Source organism: Leuciscus leuciscus, assembly GCF_965113295.1.
Source record: "Leuciscus leuciscus genome assembly, chromosome: 10".
Classification (NCBI taxonomy): Eukaryota; Metazoa; Chordata; class Actinopteri; order Cypriniformes; family Leuciscidae; genus Leuciscus; species Leuciscus leuciscus.
Window position 1 is genome coordinate 380,782 of NC_138734.1, and position 15,261 is coordinate 396,042.

Here is a 15,261-nt window from a genome sequence, read left to right on the forward strand (position 1 = left end):
GCCGACCCTGAGGAGCGCGCACGCTAACGGCGAGCTGGCTTCCCGTAGCTGAAGGAAAAGACTCTGAGGCGGCGCCCTCTAGTGTGTGGGAGCACGCCTCAATTCGCACGCTTGAATGCCATTGGCCATCAGAGATTTCATTAGTCTTCAGCAGATCTGGAGAGGAGGGATAACCCCTAACGGTGGCGCTGAGTCAGAGACCCATCATCAAAAACACTGAATAATAACATTCCCAACAGTGACGGACAGTGCGCTGAAGCAGGATCGGGCTGGTCTTAAATAATCATCATGTTGATCATCTCAGTGCTGTTTAACACTAAACACGCTAACTTATTATCAGCACAGATATTTAATGTAGGAAAGCATTTCAACAAGCATTTGAAATCTGACCTTTTTCAAATGTGTTCTTCACTAACTGTAAATGATCGGTCAGTCATTGATGATTGAGATTTTTACAGCCCAAACTGATCCATATACCATTTCTAAAGCTCTTATAGTTAATCTGTCATAACCAGTTATATCTAAGCCAGATTTACCAGCTCCTTTTAGACTCCAAGGCACTTAATTGTCCATAACAATATTCAAAGATCTCCAATTGTTTGTGGTTTACTGGATAAGGATTTTTACAATTATGTTTTACTCCCAATTTCTTCCTGATAAAATGTTTCAGAGCTTGTCAAGTTTCATTTAATTAAATTTTTTCTTTAAGACTCATCATAACATTTTAAAGTCTTTGGTTATCTGTGTCTGTGTGTTTAGAACACTGTAGCTTTAACGAACCACATCTAAAGTGTGTGTGTGTGTGTGTGTTCCAGTGCCGGAGCCGTTTGGCGGCGCTATAATCATCGGACAGGAGTCCATCACGTATCACAACGGGGACAAATACTTCGCCATCGCTCCTCCCACCATCAAGGTTTGACCGTGTGTGTGTGTGTGTGTGTGTGTGTGTGTGTGTGTGTGTGTGTGTGTGTGTGTGTGTGTGTGTGTGTGTGTGTGTGTGTGTGGTGTAAAGTGTGTGTTGTGTGTGAACCCACAGCAGAGCACCATCGTGTGCCATAACCGCGTGGACCCGAACGGATCCCGGTTCCTGCTGGGCGATATGGAGGGCCGACTGTTCATGCTGTTACTGGAGAAGGAGGAGCTGATGGACGGAGCAGTGGTGCTCAAAGACCTGCGGGTGGAGCTGCTGGGAGAGGTGACACACACACACACACACACACACACACACACACACTCACACTCACACTCACACACACGCTGGACGGAGCAGTGGTGCTCAAAGACCTGCGGGTGGAGCTGCTGGGAGAGGTGACACACACACACACACACACACACACACTCACACTCACACTCACACACACGCTGGACGGAGCAGTGGTGCTCAAAGACCTGCGGGTGGAGCTGCTGGGAGAGGTGACACACACACTCACACACACACACACACTCACACACACTCACACACACACACACACACACACTCTCACACGCTGGACGGAGCAGTGGTGCTCAAAGACCTGCGGGTGGAGCTGCTGGGAGAGATGACACACACACACACTCACTGACCTCTGCTCATGCTCTGTGTTCCACACTCTGATGGACGTCTGTGTTGCTGTAATCAGTGGTGGAACGGATCACAAAATTCACTGTTCGGATCATTTATGGTTTTTGAGTCTCGGATCAGCAAAAAAAAAAGTGTGTGTGTATATATGTATATAGTATATATGGGGGAGGATGTAACTTTGCTTTTCATTTATTACTTAAAGTTCTTGAGCTTGAAGTTCTTTGATCCCACATCAAAAACTACTAGCCTAACTAATAAGAGCAGAATACTAAACAACAAAGTTACAAAGTCTAACAATATTATTGTTTTAATAATTTATAATTAAGCATAAATGTAAAATTACACTTTATTCACTGTAGAAATTAAATAGTTTCATCTTTGTTAAAGCTGTATTTTGTTATTTTGTTGTTTTATGAACATTGACACAGACAGCAACAGGAATATTAGGCTACTGTCACTTTAAGACAAAAAAAACTGACAAACTTCCTGTTTCTGTCTCAACTGTTCACTAATGAACCGAGAGAACACTTGCAGAGACAGGGATTCAGACATAATGTGTGTGTACATGTGTGTGTTCAGGAAACGCAAAATAGGAATCTGTTCTGTGTTTGAGCGCTTTATCAGAAACTCGCCTCTCTCTCACAGAAAAGTCCAGATTTTCGCCTCTTTCCACGTTTAAAATTGTTTGAATGTGTAAATTGGCAAAACAAAACGCGTCCAAATTATAAACTTTCACTCTATGATGGTTAAATTTAGCAGTTAATCCGTGAATCACATGCGTGCCGAACCGTGGGGCCTGGTCCACACCTAGTAATCAGTGTGTGTGTGCAGATACACGCGTGACAGAACCTTCTTCAGCACACGTGTGTGTGTGTGTCTGTGTGTGTGTATGTTTTAGACCTCGATCGCGGAGTGCCTGACGTATCTGGATAACGGTGTGGTGTTCGTGGGATCCAGACTGGGAGATTCTCAGTTAGTGAAGGTCTGTGATCTGGCAGATGAGTTCTTGCTCTGTGATAATGGTGTGTTCTCTAAGGCCAGCATGTGTGTGTGTGCAGCTGAATGTGGACAGTAACGACCAGGGCTCGTATGTGGCAGTAATGGAGACCTTCACTAACCTGGGCCCGATAGTGGACATGTGTGTGGTGGACCTGGAGAGGCAAGGCCAGGGTCAGGTGAGCACACCACACCACATCATCATCATCATATGACACATGGAGCTGTGACAGACAGGCTTCACGTCTTCCATCTTTGTGAGGCTGAAAAGCATCCTATGATTCTCTGAGACTGTGATCACGTCAGTCATGTGGTTCAGTGCTCCTGCTGAACAGAAGTAAACACTATATACAACTGGTGTTTAACAACATATTGACAAATGCCGGCAACATTGGGGAATATAAACCACCTGACGCATCGATGCATTCCACGCAAATCGACTAATTTATGTAATCGATGTAATCTTTTACGTTGATGCGCCGTTGCAGCCCTACGTGACATTAACACGGTTTGTTAGGAGTTAATGTTTGTCTGTAACTAGCTTTATCACATCAGTGAAGCAGTGTATCATCAGCTAGGATGAAGCCTGTGTGTGTGTGTGTGTGTGTGTGTGTGTGTGTGTGTGTGTGTGTGTGTGTTCCTGCAGTTGGTGACGTGCTCCGGAGCGTTTAAGGAAGGATCTCTGAGGATTATTCGTAACGGTATAGGGATCCATGAGCACGCCAGTATCGACCTGCCCGGGATCAAAGGTCAGATCTCCTCCTGCTTATATGCTGTGAATCACAATGGCCCTCATTTATCATTCTTGCGTAGAAACGGGCGTATATGTTGGCGTAAGATTATGCTTACACTGCTCTCACCGCCTGATTTATGAAGCTGTGCGTACCTTTGAAATCCAGGTGTACGCAATACCTGCCCTTGATAAATGCCGCGGCTGAAAACGATCGTCATTAGAATAACACGCCCCTATATATTCAAGTCTCCGCTTCCCCCACGCCCTCATTTTACGCCATGGACACATGGAAGACGGCAAAGAAGAGAAACTTGGATGAGCAAATGACCTATCACAATGCATTATTTTACAGCACGTGTTTTGAAACAATTAGCATTTAATTTCGTTTCACCTCACATGTATTGGGGTGTACAATAGTGATGATGATGTGATGTGGAGTAGCTTACCATTCATTCACATTAATAATTGCATGACAATTTGTAATATTCTTCTTCTTATTATGATTTTTATTATTAATGACGCTTATTGTTATTTAGAAGAAGAATGTCGTTATTATTATTATTTGTATTATTATTATTATAATTATTTAAAAGAAGAAGAATGTCATTTTTATTATTTTGTCAGTCTGAATAATTTTTTGGTCATTGAAAGCCTTTCATTACTGAACCCAGTCCGTGCGCACGTAGGTCCGACGCAGAAGTATAAATCTGCCTTAACCCTGGCCTAACCATCGTTTCAAAGAATAGTACAACGGCGAGCGCGTCGAGTATAGAGTATCTCGTTCGTTTGGGGAGGTGCGCGCGCAGTCTGCGGAGACTCGCGCTGCGGAGCCAGGCGAAAGTATAAACAAGGCTTGAAACGTCAGGTAAAGCGCACATGCTCGCAACTGAAGGAATACATATGCCTACAAATCAAATGCTTTGGTAAAGTCACACAAATTAAACATTGAAGTCCATGTTGCACAAAAATAAACACTGAAGTTTATAATTACTATATATATATATATATATATTTTTTTTTTTTTTTTCAGTGGGTCATAATATATCATATCTTTTAGTTTGTCAGTGCGTTTTGTGGTGTTAGGAATTGTTTTTCTGCGCCTTTCCGCACTAACTCAAAACGTGCGTACATGTACACCACCTCCTGAGCTGGCGTAGGATTTGAGCGTGCCGTACGCCAACGTCCATATTGATAAATCTCAAAGTCACCGTGGTTTTGGGTGTACGCTGGAAATTTGGTGTACGCACTTTTGATAAATGAGGGCCATTATATCTCTATATTTTCTTCAGTTCTTTTCTCTGCTGTATGTGTTGTTGATGTTTCAGTCGTGTAACGTGTTGAATTGGGGAACAAAAACTGCACTGCACGGTTATATTTCTTTATCAGTTTTATATATTATTGGGACTCTCAGTTTCCAATTCACTGTCAGTATCTATCAAACTCTGCTAGGAGCTGATCTGCCCATCATCAGAGACCACAGATTCAGCACGACTCTAGAAAATGTTTGCATTTTGGCAGTTTCATCTTGAATCAACAGTGTGCAGCATATTTGTGAACCCTTGCTTTGCTGTGTGTGTGTGTGTGTGTGTGTGTGTGTGTGTGTGTGTGTGTGTGTGTGTGTGTGTGTGTGTGTGTGTGTGTGTGTGTGTGTGTGTGTGTGTGTGTGTGTGTGTGTGTGTGTGTGTGTGTGTGAACCGTGTCCTCAGTTTTTCTACTGTCGGGCCAGTGTGAGCAGGGCTTAAACAGGCGGCTGGGCTAATAGCCTCGGGTCAGGAACACCGAGCCCAAAACTGTTGCTGTTTCTCCACCGTCAGGCCTGAAGCTCCGCAGCGCTTCACTAAAACACACCCGTAACACGCCTCTCTGGAACAACGTCACACACACATTATTTCACCAAAAATGGAAGTTTTATCAGAGAGAAATCACTGGAAACTAGCGATATCGCAAAATGAACATGATAAAACATGATAAAAGTGGCCGTTTGCTGCCATTTTTGTTGTTTACTTCGAGATTTAAAACCTAAGCATCGATGTTTTACCATAGGGTTACAATAATAAGTGATACATGGATCATAATGAATTACTTTGTGTCAGGATTGCACATTAGTCACACAGAAATAGTGGTTTACCGTTATTTCACAAAAGAGAGAGGATACACGTACTTAATTCAACTATGCCCTTTTCTGTTTATTTGTAGTCAGGACACGGTTTAACATCACATTAAGAAAGAATGATCATTAACACTAGCACTCTCCCGAAAGTTATATTTTCAGTCAGAGAAACAGAGGAAGCTCTCAAAGTTCGAGATCCCCTCCTGGGATGGTGCTGCTCTTTTCTCTAGTAATATGGCACATAGTCTCTCAGTCTTACAGCTCAAACATGACAAACTGGGGCTCAGGTCAGGAAGCTGACAACCTGGCTAAACCGACCGTCTGCTAGCTGTCTCACGTTACTGAGAGACAAACGTTTGAGACTATTTTCCAGCAATTTTATTTTGAATAGACTCAAAAATTATGTTGGCATTACTGGAATTGCATTAGCATGGTTTAAATCATACTTATCTGACCGTTATCAGTTTGTAGCAGTAAATGAAGAGATGTCTTATCGATCACAAGTTCAGTATGGCGTACCACAAGGCTCAGTACTAGGACCGCTGCTGTCACTCTGTACATGCTACCCTTGGGAGATATCATTAGGAAGCATGGCATTAGTTTTCACTGTTATGCTGATGATACTCAGCTCTATATTTCTTCACACCCTGACAAAACTTACCAGTTCACAAAATTAATGGAATGCACAGCTGATATAAAAATTGGATGACTAGTAATTTCCTACTACTAAATTCTGAAAAAACAGAGATTCTAATTATTGGACAAAAAACTTCCTCACATAATAACATAGAATACTGTCTAACACTTGATGGCTGCTCTGTCAAGTCCTCGTGGTCGGTGAGGAACCTGGGTGGGTGTGTGGGTGTGTGTGCTCTTCGATACCAATCTTTCATTTGAAAGTCACGTGTCTAGTGTCTGTAAAACCGCATTCTTCCATCTTAAAAATATATGTAAATTACGACATATGCTCTCATTGACAAATGCGGAACAGTTAGTTTATGCGTTCATGACATCAAGGCTAGATTATTGTAATGCTCTACTGGGTGGTTGCCCTGCACGCTTAATAAACAAACTACAGCTCTGCTGGTAACCACTCCTCAAGCCGCTTTTTTATAATAAAGGGAATAATCTTACAACTAAATTAATTTTTGTAGCCGTACCTTCTCTGAGTTTTTTAATTGTATCTTTATATTGTGGGTCACTTTTATAAATGTGCTTTGTTTATTGCCAGGCCTGGCAGAGTAACAGTGTGTGTGTGTGTGTGTGTGTGTGTGTGTGTGTGTTTGGCAGGCGTGGCAGAGTAATACTGTGTGTGTTTGTGAGGCGTGGCAGAGTAACCGTGTGTGTGTGTGTGTTTCAGGACTGTGGCCGCTGCGCTCAGAGTCGAGCAGAAACACTGATGACATGCTGGTTCTGTCTTTCGTCGGTCAGACCAGGTGAGTTGAGTTTACTTCAGTCCAGAGCTGAACTACACCTCGCATGCTCATCACTGTCGTGTGTGTGTGTGTCAGGGTGCTGATGCTCAGCGGAGAGGAGGTAGAGGAGACGGAGCTGCCGGGGTTTGTGGATAATCAGCAGACGTTCTTCTGTGGGAATGTAGCGCATCAGCAGCTCATACAGGTGCGCTTACACACACCTGAAGCACACTGGATAGGGGTGGTGTTCGAAGCCTGTGTGGTGACGTGTGTGTGTGTTTAGATCACGTCGGGCTCCGTACGCCTGGTCACTCAGGACAGCAAGGCTCTGGCGAGCGAGTGGAAGGAGCCGCAGGGCAGGAACATCAGCGTGGCGTCGTGTAACAACACACAGGTGGTGCTTGCAGTGGGGCGAGTGCTGTATCACCTGCAGATCCTCACAGGAGAACTCAAGCAGATCAGGTGATCTCTCACACACACACACACACACACACACACACACACACACACACACACACACACACTCACTGTATCACCTGCAGATCCTCACAGGAGAACTCAAGCAGATCAGGTGATCTCTCACACACACACACACACACACACACACACACTCACTGTATCACCTGCAGATCCTCACAGGAGAACTCAAGCAGATCAGGTGATCTCTCACACACACACACACACACACACACACTCACTGTATCACCTGCAGATCCTCACAGGAGAACTCAAGCAGATCTATAATGTGCATAGTATCAGTGTGATGATGGTGAATCAGCACTAGTGCACACTGAGGTCTGGTCACACACATGGAGAAGATCAGGACTCTTGAGCTCAGCCAATCGAACTCCTGTTGTGAAATGTTCATGCTAAACTCTGAGCATGCCAGCGGTGGTAATGTGTGTGTGTGTGTGTCCTGCAGCTCCACGGAGATGGAGCACGAGGTGGCGTGTCTGGACATCACTCCTCTGGGCGAGAGCGCAGGAGAATCCAGCATCTGTGCCGTGGGACTCTGGACCGACATCTCGGCCCGCCTGCTGAAACTGCCCTGCTTCAGTCCACTGCACAAAGAGATGCTGGGCGGAGGTGTGTGTGTGTGTGTGTGTGTGTGTGTGTGTGTGTGTGTGTGTGTGTGTGTGTGTGTGTGTGTGTGTGAGAGAGAGAGAGATGCTGGGTGGAGGTGTGTGTGTGTGTGTGAGAGAGATGCTGGGCGGAGGTGTGTGTGTGTGTGTGTGTGTGTGTGTGTGTGTGTGTGTGTGTGTGTGTGAGAGAGATGCTGGGCAGAGGTGTGTGTGAGAGAGAGATGCTGGGCGGAGGTGTGTGTGTGTGTGTGAGAGAGAGAGAGATGCTGGGTGGAGGTGTGTGTGTGTGTGTGTGTGAGAGAGATGCTGGGCGGAGGTGTGTGTGTGAGAGAGAGATGCTGGGCGGAGGTGTGTGTGTGTGTGTGAGAGATGCTGGGCGGAGGTGTGTGTGAGAGAGATGCTGGGTGGAGGTGTGTGTGTATGTGAGAGATGCTGGCTGGAGGTGTGTGTGTGTGTGTGTGTGTGAGAGATGCTGGGCGGAGGTGTGTGTGTGTGTGTGAGAGAGAGATGCTGGGCGGAGGTGTGTGTGTGAGAGAGATGCTGGGCGGAGGTGTGTGTGTGTGTGAGAGATGCTGGGCGGAGGTGTGTGTGTGTGTGAGAGAGATGCTGGGCGGAGGTGTGTGTGTGTGTGTGAGAGAGAGATGCTGGGCGGAGGTGTGTGTGTGTGAGAGATGCTGGGCGGAGGTGTGTGTGTGTGAGAGATGCTGGGTGGAGGTGTGTGTGTGTGAGAGAGATGCTGGGCGGAGGTGTGTGTGTGTGTGTGTGTGTGAGAGATGCTGGGCAGAGGTGTGTGTGTGTGTGTGTGTGTGAGAGATGCTGGGCAGAGGTGTGTGTGTGTGAGAGAGATGCTGGGCGGAGGTGTGTGTGTGTGTGTGAGAGAGATGCTGGGCGGAGGTGTGTGTGTGTGAGAGAGATGCTGGGCGGAGGTGTGTGTGTGTGAGAGAGATGCTGGGCGGAGGTGTGTGTGTGTGTGAGAGAGATGCTGGGCAGAGGTGTGTGTGTGTGTGTGAGAGAGAGATGCTGGGCGGAGGTGTGTGTGTGTGAGAGAGAGATGCTGGGCGGAGGTGTGTGTGTGAGAGAGATGCTGGGCGGAGGTTTGTGTGTGTGTGTGAGAGATGCTGGGCGGAGGGGTGTGTGAGAGAGATGCTGGGTGGAGGTGTGTGTGTGTGTGTATGTGAGAGATGCTGGGTGGAGGTGTGTGTGTGTGAGAGAGATGCTGGGCGGAGGTGTGTGTGTGTGAGAGAGATGCTGGGCGGAGGTGTGTGTGTGAGAGACAGATGCTGGGCGGAGGTGTGTGTGTGTGAGAGAGAGATGCTGGGCGGAGGGGTGTGTGTGAGAGAGAGATGCTGGGCGGAGGGGTGTGTGTGTGAGAGAGAGATGCTGGGTGGAGGTGTGTGTTTGTGAGAGAGATGGAGGTGTGTGTGTGTGTGAGAGAGATGCAGGGCGGAGGTGTGTGTGTGTGAGAGAGAGATGCTGGGCGGAGGTGTGTGTGTGTGAGAGAGATGCTGAGCGGAGGTGTGTGTGTGTGAGAGAGAGATGCTGGGCGGAGGTGTGTGTGTGTGAGAGAGATGCTGGGCGGAGGTGTGTGTGAGAGAGAGATGCTGGGCGGAGGGGTGTGTGTGAGAGATGCTGGGCGGAGGTGTGTGTGAGAGAGATGCTGGGCGGAGGGGTGTGTGTGAGAGAGAGATGCTGAGCGGAGGTGTGTGTGTGTGTGAGAGAGATGCTGGGCGGAGGTGTGTGTGAGAGAGAGATGCTGGGCGGAGGGGTGTGTGTGAGAGATGCTGGGCGGAGGTGTGTGTGAGAGAGATGCTGGGCGGAGGGGTGTGTGTGAGAGAGAGATGCTGAGCGGAGGTGTGTGTGTGTGTGTGAGAGATGCTGGGCGGAGGTGTGTGTGTGTGTGAGAGAGAGATGCTGGGCGGAGGTGTGTGTGTGTGAGAGATGCTGGGTGGAGGTGTGTGTGTGTGAGAGAGATGCTGGGCGGAGGTGTGTGTGTGAGAGAGAGATGCTGGGCGGAGGTGTGTGTGTGAGAGAGAGATGCTGAGCGGAGGTGTGTGTGTGTGTGTCAGAGAGTTGCTGGGCGGAGGTGTGTGTGTGTGTGTGAGAGATGCTGGGCGGAGGTGTGTGTGTGTGTATGTGAGAGATGCTGGGTGGAGGTGTGTGTGTGTGAGAGAGATGCTGGGCGGAGGTGTGTGTGTGAGAGAGAGATGCTGGGCGGAGGTGTGTGTGTGAGAGAGAGATGCTGAGTGGAGGTGTGTGTGTGTGTGTCAGAGAGTTGCTGGGCGGAGGTGTGTGTGTGTGTGTGTGTGTGTGAGAGAGAGATGCTGGGCGGAGGTGTGTGTGTGTGTGAGAGAGATGCTGAGCGGAGGGGTGTGTGTGTGTGTGTGTGAGAGATGCTGAGCGGAGGTGTGTGTGTGTGTGTGAGAGAGATGCTGGGCGGAGGTGTGTGTGTGTGTGAGAGATGCTGGGCGGAGGTGTGTGTGTGTGTGAGAGAGAGATGCTGGGCGGAGGTGTGTGTGTGTGAGAGAGAGATGCTGGGCGGAGGTGTGTGTGTGTCAGAGAGTTGCTGGGCGGAGGTGTGTGTGTGAGAGATGCTGGGCGGAGGTGTGTGTGTGTATGTGTGAGAGAGAGATGCTGGGCGGAGGTGTGTGTGTCAGAGAGATGCTGGGTGGAGGTGTGTGTGTGTGTGAGAGATGCTGGGCGGAGGTGTGTGTGTCAGAGAGATGCTGGGCGGAGGTGTGTGCGTGTCAGAGAGATGCTGGGCGGAGGTGTGTGTCAGAGAGATGCTGGGCGGAGGTGTGTGTGTGTGAGAGAGATGCTGGGCGGAGGTGTGTGTGTGTCAGAGAGATGCTGGGCGGAGGTGTGTGTGTGTGTGTGTGTGTGTGTGTGTGTGTGTGTGAGAGAGAGATGCTGGGCGGAGGTGTGTGTGTGTGAGAGAGAGATGCTGGGCGGAGGTGTGTGTGAGAGAGAGATGCTGGGCGGAGGTGTGTGTGTGTGAGAGAGATGCTGGGCGGAGGTGTGGGTGTGTGTGAGAGAGAGATGCTGGGCGGAGGTGTGTGTGTGTGTGAGAGAGAGATGCTGGGCGGAGGTGTGTGTGTGAGAGAGAGATGCTGGGCGGAGGTGTGTGTGAGAGAGAGATGCTGGGCGGAGGTGTGTGTGTGTGTGAGAGAGATGCTGAGCGGAGGTGTGTGTGTGTGTGTGTGTGTGTGTGTGAGAGAGATGCTGAGCGGAGGTGTGTGTGTGTGAGAGAGAGAGATGCTGAGCGGAGGTGTGTGTGTGTGTGTGTGTGTGTGTGTGTGTGTCAGAGAGTTGCTGGGCGGAGGTGTGTGTGTGAGAGATGCTGGGCGGAGGTGTGTGTGTGTATGTGTGAGAGAGAGATGCTGGGCGGAGGTGTGTGTGTCAGAGAGATGCTGGGTGGAGGTGTGTGTGTGTGTGAGAGAGATGCTGGGCGGAGGTGTGTGTCAGAGAGATGCTGGGCGGAGGTGTGTGTGTCAGAGAGATGCTGGGTGGAGGTGTGTGTGCGTGTGAGAGAGATGCTGGGCGGAGGTGTGTGTGTGTGTGAGAGAGATGCTGGGCGGAGGTGTGTGTGTGTCAGAGAGATGCTGGTGGAGGTGTGTGTGTGTGTGTCAGAGTTGCTGGGCGGAGGTGTGTGTGTGTGAGAGAGATGCTGGGCGGAGGTGTGGTTGTGTGTGAGAGAGAGATGCTGGGCGGAGGTGTGTGTGTGTGTGAGAGAGAGATGCTGGGCGGAGGTGTGTGTGTGAGAGAGATGCTGGGCGGAGGTGTGGGTGTGTGTGAGAGAGAGATGCGGGGCGGAGGTGTGTGTGTGTGTGTGTGTGAGAGAGAGATGCTGGGCGGAGGTGTGTGTGTGAGAGAGAGATGCTGGGCGGAGGTGTGTGTGTGTGTGAGAGAGATGCTGAGCGGAGGTGTGTGTGTGTGTGTGTGTGTGTGTGAGAGAGATGCTGAGCGGAGGTGTGTGTGTGTGAGAGAGATGCTGAGTGGAGGTGTGTGTGTGTGTGTGTTTGTGAGAGAGATGCTGAGCGGAGGTGTGTGTGTGAGAGAGATGCTGGGCGGAGGTGTGTGTGTGTGTGTCAGAGAGTTGCTGGGCGGAGGTGTGTGTGTGTGTGAGAGAGAGATGCTGGGCGGAGGTGTGTGTATGTGTGAGAGAGAGATGCTGGGCGGAGGTGTGTGTGTGAGAGAGATGCTGGGCGGAGGTGTGTGTGTGTGTGTGAGAGAGATGCTGGGCGGAGGTGTGTGCGTGTGAGAGAGATGCTGGGTGGAGGTGTGTGTGTCAAAGAGTTGCTGGGCGGAGGTGTGGGTGTGTGTGAGGGAGAGATGCTGGGCGGAGGTGTGTGTGTGTGAGAGAGAGATGCTGGGCGGAGGTGTGTGTGTGTCAGAGAGATGCTGGGCGGAGGTGTGTGTGTGTGTGTGTGTCAGAGAGTTGCTGGGCGGAGGTGTGTGTGTGTGAGAGATGCTGGGCGGAGGTGTGTGTGTGTCAGAGAGATGCTGGGCGGAGGTTTGTGTGTGAGAGAGATGCTGGGCGGAGGTGTGTGTGTGTCAGAGAGATGCTGGGCGGAGGTGTGTGTGTGTCAGAGAGATGCTGGGCGGAGGTGTGTGTGTGAGAGAGATGCTGAGCGGAGGTGTGTGTGTGTGTCAGAGAGATGCTGGGCGGAGGTGTGTGTGTGAGAGAGATGCTGAGCGGAGGTGTGTGTGTGTGTCAGAGAGATGCTGGGCGGAGGTGTGTGTGTGAGAGAGAGATGCTGGGCGGAGGTGTGTGTGTGTGAGAGAGAGATGCTGGGCGGAGGTGTGTGTGTGTGAGAGAGAGATGCTGGGCGGAGGTGTGTGTGTGTGTCAGAGAGATGCTGGGCGGAGGTGTGTGTGTGTGTCAGAGAGATGCTGGGCGGAGGTGTGTGTGTGAGAGAGATGCTGAGCGGAGGTGTGTGTGTGTGTGTGTGTGTGTGTGTGTGTGTGTGTGTGTGTGTGTGTGTGTGTGTGTGTGTGTGAGAGATGCTGAGCGGAGGTGTGTGTGTGTGTGTGAGAGAGATGCTGGGCGGAGGGGTGTGTGTGTGTGTGTCAGAGAGTTGCTGGGCGGAGGTGTGTGTGTGAGAGAGAGATGCTGGGCGGAGGTGTGTGTGTGTGAGAGAGAGATGCTGGGCGGAGGTGTGTGTGTGTGAGAGAGAGATGCTGGGCGGAGGTGTGTGTGTGTGAGAGAGAGATGCTGGGCGGAGGTGTGTGTGTGTGAGAGAGAGATGCTGGGCGGAGGTGTGTGTGTGTGAGAGAGAGATGCTGGGCGGAGGTGTAAATCAATTGCAACTGATTTTCCTAAGAATCCACAGTGAATGAACAAACAAACAAATAAAAGACTTTCACGTGGTTGAAAATAAATAAACACATTCCCAGCATCAGGATCCTTTGGAAGGTAATGTTATTTCTAGTCCAGTATTCCTATATCTCTCTTCTCTCATCTCACTAACGAGCCGGTGGGCGGGGCCAAAGACGTGATGATGTAGAAGTGGGCGTCGATCTGATTCTGCAGAGGCGTCTCTAGTCGCTCTATTATTACCTAATAATGTCATCAAATCCGGAAGGAGTCGTTTTCTGAGCTTGGTTCCAATAAAAGCTGTTTTTGGTCTAACGAGGAAACTTTCAGTTCTAAAAACTGAAATGCAATAACCTTTTACATGTCAAAAGATCAAAGACATTTAGACTTCTCAATTCATGACCACTTTAAACACATTTTAAGACTTACTGTCACACTTAAAGTCAACATATTCAATTAATGCTGGTATTCCATTTCAAAATATGATTATAAATTCATCCCCTAAGAAGCTGCTGTTATTGTTTGTGTTGTGGAGGTATAGTGGCCATGTGTTGAATGGATCTGAGAAGCTTCTGAAGCATGAATGTGTTGTTTTGTGTCTCACTGAGTGCTGTCTGTGTCCTGTAGAGATCATCCCTCGGTCCATCCTCATGACCACGTTCGAGGGCAGTCACTATCTGCTGTGTGCACTGGGAGACGGGGCACTCTTCTACTTCGGCCTGGACATTCAGACAGGTTACACACACACATTCACTGCTAACAACCAGCGACTTACATTCCTAACACGTATCCAAAGACTTCACTGTTCTTTAACAGTTTTAGACCACTGTAACCTTGTATTGTAATCTAAGATTGCTGTGACACCAGAATTTTAGACCAGTTGAAAATTCACAATTTGTGATTTCAATTTCAATACCACAGCAAAAACTGCTAGACTAATAATATAAAACTGTTTTTTTCCCGAGAACTAACCCTTCACGTGTGTGTTTGTGCAGGTGTTTTGAGTGAGCGTAAGAAGGTGACGCTCGGCACTCAGCCGACGGTTCTGCGCACGTTCCGCTCGCTCTCCACATCTAACGTGTTCGCCTGCTCCGACAGACCCACCGTCATCTACTCCAGCAATCACAAGCTGGTGTTCTCCAACGTCAACCTGAAGGAGGTGAACTACATGTGCCCGCTGAACTCTGAGGGATACCCCGACAGGTACAGCAGACCCACTCACCTGTTCACTCTCAGCCTGAGCTGCATGTTGTAGGATCACATGTTTGTTCTCTTCCTTCTGCTCCAGTTTGGCTCTGGCCAATAACAGCACTCTGACCATCGGCACCATCGATGAGATCCAGAAGCTGCACATCCGGACCGTGCCGCTCTACGAGTCCCCCAAGTGAGTGTGTGCGTGGAAACACATCATATAAATGATTAATCGCTAAATCATTTATTTCATTAAGCCTGATTATGACGTCATACAAATGGTTTGTGAATATTTAGTAAATTAATTAATAGTGTTGCACGGTGTACCGATACTTCAAAAGTATCGCGATACTCGAAAATTAAAAACGTCACGATACCTACATTTTTCAGTATCGATACTTTAAAAAAAAAAAAACGCCTCCCTATCATTATGGACGTCTGTGTTTTTTTTCCTGACGCACGCAGCAAAGAACCTGCCGCTGTCAGTGTCATGTGACAAAACCATGGACAAAACACTACAGCGAGATGGCTGCATGTGCGAGCACAAGTGGTCCACGACTCGTAGAAAAAGATGACGCGAGGAGTGACATATGGAAGTACGTTGCCTACCTTGCTCTGTTGCACGGTGCACCGATACTTCAAAAGTAAATCGGAAATTAAAAACGTCACGATTCCTTAATTTATTAGTATCGATACTTCTAAGAATGACTGCGTTCCAGATTTGCAAGGCCGGCGACACATTGGCTGCGTGTCGTGTCCGTTTTTATTTCGGCTCCCATGTTAACTGCCTGCGTGACACACGCGTCTGGGCGCAGCTCGAGACGCGCGGAAAACGCATGCATGCTACAAATAGAACCGA

General features: G+C 48.9%; 1 protein-coding gene across 1 annotated transcript in view; it reads left to right on the forward strand.

Moving 5' to 3' along the window:
* Window positions 1-15,261, forward strand: part of ddb1 (damage-specific DNA binding protein 1) — a 47,553-nt gene that overhangs the window by 18,626 nt on the left and 13,666 nt on the right. Inside the window, exons 6-17 of the mRNA XM_082182062.1 lie at window positions 816-913; window positions 1,037-1,195; window positions 2,460-2,543; window positions 2,620-2,736; window positions 3,204-3,306; window positions 6,761-6,836; window positions 6,912-7,020; window positions 7,099-7,277; window positions 7,738-7,901; window positions 13,839-13,946; window positions 14,207-14,414; window positions 14,500-14,595. Coding sequence (XP_082038188.1) covers window positions 816-913; window positions 1,037-1,195; window positions 2,460-2,543; window positions 2,620-2,736; window positions 3,204-3,306; window positions 6,761-6,836; window positions 6,912-7,020; window positions 7,099-7,277; window positions 7,738-7,901; window positions 13,839-13,946; window positions 14,207-14,414; window positions 14,500-14,595 — 1,501 coding nt within the window. The remainder of the gene's footprint in view (window positions 1-815; window positions 914-1,036; window positions 1,196-2,459; window positions 2,544-2,619; window positions 2,737-3,203; window positions 3,307-6,760; window positions 6,837-6,911; window positions 7,021-7,098; window positions 7,278-7,737; window positions 7,902-13,838; window positions 13,947-14,206; window positions 14,415-14,499; window positions 14,596-15,261) is intronic.